This window comes from Tachypleus tridentatus, chromosome 13 (genome assembly GCF_004210375.1).
Source record: "Tachypleus tridentatus isolate NWPU-2018 chromosome 13, ASM421037v1, whole genome shotgun sequence".
Lineage (NCBI taxonomy): Eukaryota > Metazoa > Arthropoda > Merostomata > Xiphosura > Limulidae > Tachypleus > Tachypleus tridentatus.
The window spans coordinates 116,013,426-116,026,753 of record NC_134837.1 but is presented as its reverse complement, the minus strand read 5'-3'; the positions used below and the strand labels follow the sequence as shown (position 1 = coordinate 116,026,753).

Here is a 13,328-nt window from a genome sequence, read left to right as displayed (position 1 = left end):
TATCAATTCCTTTTACAATCTTATACACTTCAATCAGATCCCCTCTAACTTTTCTTTTTTCAAGAGAAAACAGTTTTAAGGATCTCAATCTCTCCTCATATGGCAACCCCTCCTTCCCAAGTACCATTTCAGTACCCTTTTTCTGAACAATGTCCAATAATTCAATGCCTTTCAAAAGGTAAGGAGCCCAAGATTGAACACAAAACTCCAAATGCGGTCTAATCATTGAAACTATAACCTCTTTAGATTTGTTTACAATATTTCTGTAGATAAAATGTAAAATCCTATTTGACCATTTGTAACAACTCCCTGCTTTCTTTCATCCTATATATCATTCTTCTATTCAATTTGTTAACACTTTTCCCCATACCTATAGAGATAATTGTTCTACAAGCCTTTTATGCTGCGACACCCTGTCAAATGCTTTTTCAAAATCCAGATACACCAAATTTATATTGTTATTTTCAATTACATAAGCAAAGAATGTCAAAAATTTTGTAATTTTCCATTACTGAAACTATGTTTACTATCTAGTAAAATTATAAATGTTGTTAAACGACTTTGCAAAGCATCTTTTATAAGACTTTCCAAAACGTTTTACACAGCTGATGTAAGATGCTGAGTCTATAATTACCTGGACAATTTCTATTACCTCCTTTGAATAGAGGAGTTACATTAGTTAACTTCCAGTCCCCTGGTATCTGCCAACTATTCAAGGACTTACAAATAATTGTGGCAAGTGGCTCACAAATCAAATTTTTGACCTCCTGTAAAATCATTAGGATTATCGTAATCTTATCGGGTTTTTTTAAAACTTCTAATTTTTCTCAACCAGCTCAGAATTAATCCAGTCATCTTGTTCGATCTCATTTCCATCTATCAAATTGTTCAAAATGTGAAATACTTAAATCTTTGCTAATAAAAATTTGCTAATAAAATTTAATAACTTAACCATTTCATAATTATTAGATACAAGTCTTTCTTTATCATTTCTCAAGGGTCCTACTTTCACCCTAATATTTTTTATGCCATTCATTTCTGCCATAATAAGAAACGGATACACACACACACATATTGACATTTATTTATACAGATTCTGTGGGAACATTAAAGTTGCTGAAGAAGAAATTAAGTAAGATGGTGAAAGTATCACAAAGTTAATGAGATATAGTTAAATGGATCTAGACTGTGTTTGTAAGTTTAACTATGAAGAGTATATAATGGCAATTTTAAAGTGTAATAATCGCAGACTGGATTGTAAAAACCGAGTAGAGAAGAATAATTCGTCTTGTCAGTTGGGTTCTAAAGTAATCGAAACAGCCTGTATGGACTTTATTTATAGCTCTCGATACAACTGGGGTGGTTAACTATGTAACAATGATTTGTATATATGTTTGACTTTTTTAAAAACATATTATTTTTAAAAAAGTGGATGATGGGCTTTCTCTTTATTTCTGAAATTTATTGCCAGCAAGTTACAGACACCAACAGCAAAGAATCCTGCCCATACACATATCGATATTTATTCTCTAAAACCTGACACAATGCAATCAACCTGATTTTATAATATGCTTTATTTGAACATATTTGTTTCCTGTTACACTTGCTCTCATTTTCATAACTACCAAATTCACGTGTAGAAAGTGAAACTATCATAAAACTATTAAAAGCAACTAATAGGATTTTAGGTAAACCGTAAAAAACGACATTGTGCTGAAAAGCGCAAAGCTTAAGGCGAACTAAATCTAATTTCTTCATGTGTATATAGTATTGATTTCCTATAACATACATATATCTCAGCTTATGCATATTTAATAAAAATAACTCACTCAGGGCCGGGCATAGTCAGGTGGTTAAGGTACTCGACTCGTAATCCGAGGGTCGCGAGTCTGAATCCCCGTCACACCAAACATACTCGCCCTTTCAGCCGTGGGGGCGTTATAATGTAACGATCAATCCCACTATTCGTTGGTAAAAGAGTAGCCCAACAGTTGGCGATGGGTGTTGATGATAAGCTGCCTTCCCTCTAGTCTCACATTGCTAAATTAGGGACGGCTAGCGCAGATAGCCCTCGTGTAGCTTTGCACGAAATTCAAAACAAACCAACAGTAACAAACAAAATAACAGCGTTCGACCTGAAAATTGTAGTGTAATTAAAACAAAAAATTAGTTAAATTTTAAACTAATATATGATATACATATGAAAGTTTGTCCAATTAGAACATTTTCTTGAGTAATAAAAACGTTATCTTATTTGTAACATTGTGCCAGCTGACAGATAAAACAATATCAAGATTACAGCTTTAAACCTAAAAAATATTAGCTTAAAATCAATAACGTTTTGTTTTAACAAAGTGTATAGTTATAAGAAATAAAAAACAAGAGCTTCTAAATACTTGTTTCTAATGTGATGTTTGCTTTTAAAATAAAAACGTTATAAAAATGCTATAAAACAGATAAAGTCAAAACTGAATTTATATAAAAAAGTGGTAACATTTTTTGTTGACAAGCGTGTGTGTGACAGTGGGTATATATTTTGAGTTTTGAGAAACAGCGATTTAAAGGTAACTAAATCTACTGTTTGAGAAGGGGCTGAAAACCAGCTATAGTTTAGCAATGTAACTGGGGCAGCCTTAAAATTAACTGAAACATTTGCACATTTGTAAAAGGAAAAAAAAAGTATACGAAGAAATCAATAAAAATAAAACACTGGGTAAAGTGTAATAAAATATGGATAATTAGATAATTTTGTTTAGGATATAGTTTCACTGTCTATTTCATATTTTACCATTAATCTGAAGCTGTTCTATATGGATAATTTAGTGGTGAATTATAATGGTGGCAGATAACACATGTATTTAAAGAACAAACCAATGCTTAATGTTACATACTAAATATCTAAACTTGAGATTTTTACCCAGTCTAGAAATACAATAATTTTTTTACGTAATGATTTATTGTATATAGATAAAATACTGTGATACTGATAACAGCCTCATACACTTGACATCGTATCGCATCATTGTCCAAAGAAGCGTAATATTTTGAAAGAGTTAAAATCATATGCATACCTTTTCTCGTATAAATTTAATCTAAACCATTTCACGCCAGTTATTAACAACATTTCCTTCTCATTCTTCACCTTTAATTACTATTTTAAAATTATTATTTTAATAAATCCACAGATATTATTACCTCTGATGCTCACGCGTTATGTAAAATAACATTTTTCCATTGAATCATAGGTTCAGTTTCGTTAGCAGGTTCAACTGAAGGATATATCTTGGTATTACTGTTTTCAACACTTATTTTATCTTAATTCGTTCTGCATTTCAGTTTTTTCTAAATTGTCAAGTTATTTTATATATATATATATTTTCCAATCAGTTTCATGTGTATTATTTGATAGATTGTTTAGACAGAGTTTTCATGATGAAACTTTGTAGAATGGACGTCAACTGCCTGTTGTGGAGACACAAGTGTAGAGGACGATGTTTCGAAAGTCTTCCGCCGTCCATTTTACAAAGTTTCATGTGTAGTTTTATTAAAGATCCGGCTGGCTTTGTTAATCGATTTATGTATCGTTGGGATAGTTTGTTTTTATTTTCTAATTTATTTCTTTATTTGACAAAGTAAACCAAGTGTTAATTTTAATATAAGCCCTTTTTTCTTAATTTTAGTTAGTGTTTTTAGAGTAATGTTCCATCGCTTTTTTATTTCTACATGACTCTATTACGAATATCAGCATTAAAACATCATTCAACTGGTTTATATTTGAGTTATAATTTAATAACATTCACAATTCTACTAAATTTACATATGAAATTGAGGAAAATAGCTAAAGTAAGTTTAGAAACTGTTCTTAGACCAACCATGTTTTATATTTATACAGTAAATTATTAAGTAAAATTATATTTTATATTTTGAGACTGGGGACAGTCTCATTTTAAAATATTAAAATTTGCACAAGTGTCGTCCTAATTTTAATATATTAATGTCGTTTTTCTTTCTTGTAAGAAATAGGAAACTGTTTACATAGCAACAACAACAGGAAAGTTCATCACGATTAGCCTACATTAAATACATACGTCGATTAAATGTAAGAGACATTTGTTGAAGATCTGAGATAATTTATTAACTTAAGTAGTATTTAGTTGAGTTGATGGATACCGTTTCCGGAGCCCCGAAATATCTTTAGTAAACTTCATTAGTTTTATCCCAACTCCATCTATAAAAATGAAAGAATAATAAAAAATTATTTTCAACAAAATATAATTTCAACAGTAATGTAAGAACCTCATATTGACGAGAAGTATTAGTATTAAAAGGAGAGTTTTCTGACAGAGTTCAGTGACGACTAATAAAAAAACCAGTAATAATGGTAAAGTGGGACTGGATGTGACCAAGTAGTTAGCGTGCCTGATCAGAATCTGTCGTTCGCGTTCCAGTATCCCTTCGAACTGTGATTCATTTTCCAGAGACATGGATGTGTTTTAATAGTAACAGTTAAATTCTACTATTTGATCTAACAAGAGTTGGCGATGGGTGACATTTACATATTGTCCTCTCTCAAGTTTATCATTACAAAAATGAGAGACAGCCATCGTAGATAGCTATTGTAGTTTTGCAAGATATCCAACAAGCAAACAAAAAATAAAATTATTGTTCCTTTAATAGTACCATTTGTCAAGGAAACTAGACGTCCGTTGAAAATGCTGTCTTACTAGTGAACAAAGGTTTCAGCTTTATCACCCATTTTTGTTACAAAATAGTTGCAGACCTTGGTTTAACATATGTCGTTTTTGTGTATGAATCAAAATATCAAAATAAATCTTTAAGAATATTTGTAAAGAGGGTAGTTCTCTTTAAGTATTCATGCTATATAAATTCTCAATATTATAATATTAAACTTAATGAAAATCGTTTATCGATGCTGGTAGATGTTTTGAGGCTATCCTACGGCATTTCGATGTTGTTTTTTTCTTTTTCATGGATTAGCTGGCTTAACTTTTGCCAAATTACTTTTCAACTCCTTCCACAAATTTTCAATGGCATTAGTGTTAAAGCTTTAAACAATGTTTTTCATAACTTTTATATAAAATCATTAGACAGTACAACTGCAAGATTACGAAAATAATTTATTGAAGCTCCTTTACCATAAATAAATTTAAGGAATGCAAAGATATCACTAGATGTATGTCCGCACGGTCCCCAAAATGTTCTGTTTTAAAAGTAAATAAAAGCAAAATTAAGACTAACAAATATTTTTATTTATTGATTTTGAAGTTCATATGTCATGCAGTGTTGTAGCCTATATATTGCATAATTCTTCTCGTGATTCATGGCGTGCGCACGTTTTATTGATATCACGACAGCACAAGCTGCGGCGTTAAACATTTTAGTGTCTAAGAACTGACTGAATGCCAACATAGAGTGGTGCAAATGGTAAATACAGGTACTGCCTCCAAACGGCCTTTGAGGAAATGAATATGGAAAATAATACAAAAAAACTAATTACCACAGTTGGTGTAATTCTCGTATCTACTGCTGAATGTGAACGTAGATTTAATGCCAAGAAATGCACTTTTGTTTATTTGAAGTAGTGGTCTTCCTCTTGAGGCTATCCTACGGCATTTCGATGTTGTTTTTTTCCTTTTCATGGATTAGCTGGCTTAACTTTTGCCAAATTACTTTTCAACTCCTTCCACAAATTTTCAATGGCATTAGTGTTAAAGCTTTAAACAATGTTTTTCATAACTTTTATATAAAATCATTAGACAGTACAACTGCAAGATTACGAAAATAAGTAAATAAGTAGAACTTTGGCTAAAGGAATGCCACCCTTCTGCCGTGGACAGCCCAACATTGTGTTTTTTGTTGTGGTGTTAAATCTTCAAAGCAAATTTCGCATTGTCTACAACAGTGGCTACTAATAGGAAGTAAGACGAATCGAAAAATACTGACACTTATTGTAAAATAATCGCACGTTACAAAAAACATCAGACTGTCTTACCTCCATCCACTACTCATCTTTATAAAATTGCTCATTATAAAAAAACAATCAATAAACTTGAACTTTATTTCTTTTAAGGCACATTCGGTTGTCTCTAATTCCTCGTTGTTTGAAATATAAAAAAAAAAAAATTCCTTGAAATATCCACTTTGTCATTATACTTTAATTACCCGCATTCCTGCCTGTCTACCACTGGGGTCACGCAAATAATAGTTATATATACTTTACTGTAAATGGTAGCACGTTATAACTGATGATATACAGGTATGACCGTCTTATCTTACTTTTCTCTATAGTTCTAGGTTTTTTAAAAAATAAAACAGTATGTAGCGACGTAGTGTTGTTTGTTTGTTTACATTGAAAGGACTACTATGCTCAAGTAAGTCAAGTTTCTTTTTGATTTTCAGTTTTCAGCTCAAACAGAATTTATGTTGTCCTTTCCTTGGTAACCTTGAAGGGCTTAAAATACTAAAACCGCGTTTTGATATCCGTGTAGGCTCAGTACAGGTAGCCCATTGTGCACCTTTACGGTTAACCTGAAACAAGCATATAAAATTTATATTTTTAATTATTTTGAAGGTTTGTAATATTTCATAAATTTCTTTGGATAATATTACTAAACTGAATTCCTTGATCAAAAACTAAACATCCCTACAGTTATCCAGCAAATAAGCCGAGTAGTAAAAATATAAGTTCTAAGCTTACGTGTATAAACGTGGAGAAACAACCCTAAGAACAAGGACAGTATAGTTCACGGTTAGATATATTTCATCTCTCTGGGACTTGTTAATAAATACAGAAATACTTTCTTTTCAATACTTAATTACTAAACGCTGTAAAGTTTTGAAACAGCTATTTGCAGGATAATATTATCAAAACTTTATGTTAATACATAATTACGTATTAATATTAGAGAAATGTTATGAATAAATATGTATTTACGTTCTAAGTCATGGAAAACTTTGACATTTACATACCACAAACTATTGTTGTAGTATTAGTGTTGTTTTCGTTTATCTGAAGCTGAGTAATGGCATACATTTTAGATTATCAATATTTAGTAAAGCTGTAGACAATTCTTAGCACAGTCTGCATCATGTCTTCAATCTTGCTACTCTTTTTTACTTCCTGGAATTTGTTGTTATCTAATAGACAGAGTGTGACATGTACTTACGGCTTCAGACAGACGTGTTGTTTACCAAGTCTCTTGCACACTAACCCGTCACAACAAGGTAATCTCATAATCATTCCGTAGGGAAGTCTTGTAAACCCACACTCGGTGTTTCCTGCTGCACAGGAAAATTTCTGATGCAAAGAAATAGACAACAAAGATTTATTGAAAGTCAAAAACGTAGAATGGAAAATTTTGCATGCAAAAGGTTTCGTCCATTTTCCTAGAATAAAGAGGAACGACAACGACAATCTGCGACTGTAGTTAACTAGAATTCGATCTGATGATCCAACGTTACATAAAACTCTGAATATACCAGTTTCTATTTACTCCAGTACGAACTGGATGGGTTAATAAGCTTTTACACAATTCAGATTATGTTCGGTCGTCTTAAATAATTTTCTTAAAATTTCGCCATCTTCTACAAACTGAAGGTTTAAGAAATGAATAGGAAAATATTAAAGTTTATAAGCTAAACTATTATTTATGGAACTTTCACACGATAACATCTTGTAAACATACCCACAATTGCTATTGTTGTTTTCTAACCTTTCCAAACTAGACAAATTATATCTAACATAAAACATCACTTTTAATGAATGAAAAAGTACCATCTACGTATTATTGTGTTTTACACTTCATTTCCAAATGTTGATGCTAACGGACTTCCGTTATGACTGTAACGGACTGTTTTAGAAATAAAGTGGAAAACAAATGAAATATATTTAGAAAATAAATTCAAGTAATTGTTTTATACTAGTGATGTATGTCTTTATACTAGTGATGTATGTTTTATACTAGTGATGTATGTCTTTATACTAGTGATGTATGTTTTATACTAGTGATGTATGCCTCACACGTTAGCTTATAATCAGTGGAAAGGCTTTCAGCGTAACATTCATGTATCAGAACCACATGAGAGAGAATAGAGACAAGTTCTATACAAATGAACTGTGTATGTGTGTTCATATATAGTTAACTGTTTCCAATGTTTATCATTACTTCACTTGATTTATGACTTTGTTCACATTTTAAAATAACGTAAACAAATCTGTTTTTATCATTCTCGTTTTATTTAGATGTGTTAAAAAGTGATTACGCACACATTACAGAACTAATATATAAAAGTTGGTACGTCATGCCAAAACGCTATATTTCTTTAGATATATTTTTATTAATAGATTTTATTAAATCTTCATTAGTTAATTTTTGATCCAGTCACTCATTTTCTCTCATTTTTTCAAGTAATTTGAATGTTATACATAACTGAACTCTCAGTACATGAGCCTAAGATATGGTGATTTTATATCAAAATAAATACTTGCGCATTTTCTAATTATTTAACGTTTTCACATTACTTATAATCCTATAAAAAGTAAAACGAATCGAAAGAAAGTAAAAATTTAAGAATTAAACTTTATGAAAAAGAGCAGACGATCTAAAAAATGAAGTTTGCACAAAAAGTATTAAAAACGAACGTGTACGAAACATTTCGTTAAGAAAATGCGTTACGCTGTGTAAAGACAATGTGTAAGAAACAGTTTAATGTATCTGACAGTTAAAGTTTTAATAATATATTCTATGTTATTTTGATTTGAACTTATGCTTAAAATTCCAAATAATGTAACTTTACAGTTGTTACATCTACTTTTGAATGTGATATTATGGTTTGGCAATATCAAGAAAAAAGGAAAAAAGGTGTTAAATTTTATGCTTTTGGAAGGGTTAATTTGTTTAACAAGTAGCAGTCAAAATCAACTAAAAACCCAATAACTTATAAAGTGTCATCGATAGATATGTACGATAGAAAAAGAAGTTACCTTTAAATACAAACTAGACTTGAGTGCTCGGATAACACGTATATAATTATCAACTATAATTTATGATTTAACCAAAATATCTAAATGTGGTAATAAATTTTCACATTATCAGATCCAGTGGTACTAAGTTTCACTTTTAATTGCTGTATTATTTAAGCTTGAATCTAAAGATACTAAAACCAGCACAGAACTGAAACCGATTTTGACAGAACTTCGAAATCACTATAAAATTGACCTATTTTGAGGAGAGTCGATTGTTATATTTGATGTAAACTTGGCGAGATTAGGTATTTCTGTGCTAATAACAATAACTGGTATTTGAAAAACAAACACGTTTAAAAACATGTTTTAGCCAAGGGAACAAAAGATTAGCTTTAATAACAACCGAATCACCGTCTTTAGAATATAACAGAACATCAGCTTTGGCTTTCGAAGAAGAAAAAACTTTCTTCTTTTCTATTCTAGTTTTATTTTTTATATTTTCTTCAGGTTTTACCTTGCTAGCTTTCTAATCATTGTCAAACTTAATCTACTGCATTTGTTGGACTAGCAAAACTTTTCGACTTCGCAGTTGCGTGTAATAGGTGGCATATTATTTTCTGATGTTTACATTGTGTTCTACGTTGGATTTCTATATTTTAGACAACATAACACAAAAAGGGCAATTCATATTTGACCAGAAAACGGAACATAAGAAAATACTATTTAAAGGAAGAGCAAAGAATACTAAAAATGTTATTGACGTTTCTTCATCACAGAATAGAAGCCCTTATACACAGTTATTACTTCAGCATACAGTAAATAAATTCGAAAGCTTTTATAAATGTTTTATATTCCAACATTGTCATCACCAACGGAAGCATGGTTAAGTCGCGAATTTAGGGTTAAAAATGCTACTTTACCATAAAATCTTTCTTAAGATTGCGGAAATATAGAGGGCTCCACTTGTAGACAGGTTTGTCATCATTGTAGGAAAGACCAAGACCACTGAATAAACACACTAGACTCAAAATAATACGAATCTGCGTCACGTTGTTAACCATGTTCCTTTGACGCCTGTCGAGATATACAACAAAGTGTTTTATAAAGAAAGTACCATTACTTACTGGTTTTGATGATTTTTTTCATTAGATGTAAAAATTTGAGAACAAAATTAAAAGCATTTCATCAGTTGAGAAATTACAAAAATAATACTTGTTAATTGAGAGATAAAATTAATTTTTAAATATATATTTATATAATACTTAAAGAAAACAATTAAGAACTTATTTAACAAAACTGTTCTTTGAATAAATGTGTAGGAAAGACTTATAGGTGAAGAAAAGCAGAGAGGCAATAGAAAAAACAACAACTCCAAGCGATACAGATACATGAATAATAAAATTGTAATCTTAAGACATTTGCCAACCAGTGGCACAGTTGAAAATCTGCGGGCTTATACTACGAAAACCAGCGTTCCGATACCCGTGGTGGGCAGAGCACAGATGACCCATTGTCTTGCTTTATGCTTAATAGCAAGCAAGTGTGTATTTTTCTTACAGTAAAGCCACATCGGACTATCTGCTGTACCCACCGAGGGGAATTGAACCCCTGATTGTAGCTGTGGGCAATGACAAGTACACTTAAGACATCATATGATTTTAGAATAGTTCAAGGTAATAATAAATGTTTCAACAACATCTTTGTGATTTCGTATATAAACTTCAACAATTATTAAGCTTGTATCCCACATAAAAATGCAAAGTGTGCTACGCATTAAAACTACTGTTTCCTCAACCCATAAGTTCAGTCATACTACTTTCTATTTTATAATGTTTTATATTTGAATACTTCTCAGCAGTCGATATGAATGGTAAGTATACTTTGTTTCTATTTATTATTTCTTATATTATGTTTTTTTTTTCTCTTTTCTCGATTACCTTCATTATTGCTATTTTCTACACGTATTTGTTTCTCTTTGTAATGTGTGAATATGCCCCTTTCTTCTGAAGAACGCTGAGCAATGGTGCATATAAGTTACAGCTGCAACTGGTACCACGTGCTCGTGATGTATCGTCTCTTTCGTTTAATACATTTCAGCTTTTTCGCGCTAGAAGATAATATATGCTAAAGGTAGGTAGTGAATCGCATATGTGTCAATGTTTTTGTCTGAACCTGGCATGTATATAGTTCCTTAATGACCTATATCTGAACTGGTAATACACTTCGATGTTTGTAATAATATAATAAAAATCACTTAGAAATCCAATAGAGTTTAATGTATTAAATAATGAAAAATCTTCAGAGCAATATTTTTCCAGTTTATACAGATAGGAAATTGGATTTAAATTAGTGAGACAAATAGTACTGACTTCGCAATTTTCCTGGAGAAAAACAAGAAGAAAAAAAAGTGAAATTCTATTTATTTTTATGACTCTTGAAAAGCTTCTCAAAATACGTAACAATAAAAATGTACTCTTTCAATCATGTCAAACACCCATTTGTTCGTGTCAGGTTAATACATGTTTCTTTCAATTTACCCGGAAAGAAAAAATCTTTTCTAAAAAATTCCACAAGTCAGACTGAGTAGCTACAAAGTAAACAAAGCGAAAAACGTCAAGAACAAAACTGAAACTCAGTTTTACTTGACATTTACTAATACCTTTTTTTACCTGACTATAATAAAATTTTCTCAAATAACATTAATAACTTTTAACGCTATATACAGAATAAAAAAATTCCACCATGCTACTTTTCTTATTAAACACATGAACAAATGTTGATCTGATATAAAGAGAATTATAAATGTATAAATATATGCAAAAGAAAAAAAAAGCCAAGCAAGATTCAAATAAGGTATCTTACACTATGTAACAAAGTAAGATTCAAATAAGGTATCTTACACTATGTAACAAAGTAAGATTCAAATAAGGTATCTTACACTATGTAACAAAGTAAGATTCAAATAAGGTATCTTACACTATGTAACAAAGTAAGATTCAAATAAGGTATCTTACACTATGTACAAAATTTTTTATTTTTTCTTGTTCCTGGGCAGAAAGTGTTATTTCCCAATTGCTTATGCCTAAAGTAAATGGAAAATACCTATTTTTCTCTTTAAACTTTGCTTTTGTGACCTGGGTAATTAAGTTTTCAAATTTACCTATTTTCCAGAATATTCCAGGTAAATTCAGTGCTGAGTAGCTGATAGGAAATTTTCTCGAACTTACAATAATTTTCTAGAATGTTGTAGAACTTACGAGAATTTTCAGGAACCTTTTAGAATATTCTAGAATTTTCCATAATAATATATATACAGGGTCTCACCACTCACCACTTCAGTTTAGTTCCAGCTGCCTAAGTGAACACATAGACCTATCTGATTTTATCAGAGATGACATCAAGAAGCTGCAAGCATTCTCCAGACATATTCTGCTACGTATGTGGCCAATTTATCAAGATAACAGCGAAAAAGTACTCTGTGACAGCATTTGCTAAAATGTGTGAAGCCTACAAGGCATATTTCGGATTGCCTGTTGGACATCTCATTTTACCTGCGAGCACTGCAAAAAACTCTAGAAGGTAAGACGGACAATTTTTGCTTGCTTGAATAGTAATTTATTATACAAATTTTAGACCTTTTAAAATTTAAATATCCTTTAATTTATTTTTTAATTTCCAATAGCATAGAACAAATATCACATATAAAATATTAAACATTTTGCATGAACCTTTTACACATTAGTTGTGGATGAAATAAATTTATTCTTCATAATAACAATTTTATTTTGCTCTTATCTTGCATGATAGTACAAAGGGGAAAGAGAGTCATGAAGTTCGCTATTCCAAGAATTTGGCGTGAACCCATTGACCACTCAAGCAATTACTACTTCTGCATGGTGGACCCTTCCAAACGTCGGGCTGGCAAGAATCCATCTGCTATCATGTATTCGGACCTTCCATCATCCATCATCCCAGTGCCACACTGCCTTGAAGTCTCTGTACCCACTCTGCCAGAGAGAAAGCAGCCATCCTCAGAAGAGAGCAGCAAATCAAAAGAGGAGATAGACGTTGAAGATCCAGATTACAATTTCAGAGGTGCAGCTGGTGAGAGAAACCCATACTACCACAACCAAAGAGACCTCAATGACTTGATCAGAGATCTTGGTCTAAAAAATTCGAATGCCGAGCTTTTTACATCTAGGTTGAAGGATGGGATTTGTTAGATAAAAGTGTGCAAGTCGCAAGTCTGAGGAAGCGTCACCGACATTTTTCAAGGTTTTTCACTTGTCAAGATGAGCTCTGCTTCTGCCACAATGTATCCGGTCTGTGCGAGGCTGCCTGT

The 13,328-nt window shown here is 31.4% G+C and overlaps 1 protein-coding gene across 1 annotated transcript in view; it reads right to left on the bottom strand.

Annotated features, from left to right (window-relative positions):
* Positions 1 to 3,928: 3,928 nt before the first annotated feature.
* Positions 3,929 to 13,328, bottom strand: part of LOC143237676 (uncharacterized) — a 49,919-nt gene continuing 40,519 nt past the window's right edge. The window contains exons 3-5 of the mRNA XM_076477186.1: positions 9,907 to 10,060; positions 7,188 to 7,318; positions 3,929 to 4,228 (exon numbers count right to left, since the gene is read on the bottom strand). Of these exons, the coding sequence (XP_076333301.1) occupies positions 4,195 to 4,228; positions 7,188 to 7,318; positions 9,907 to 10,060 (319 nt within the window). The 3' untranslated portion in view covers positions 3,929 to 4,194. The remainder of the gene's footprint in view (positions 4,229 to 7,187; positions 7,319 to 9,906; positions 10,061 to 13,328) is intronic.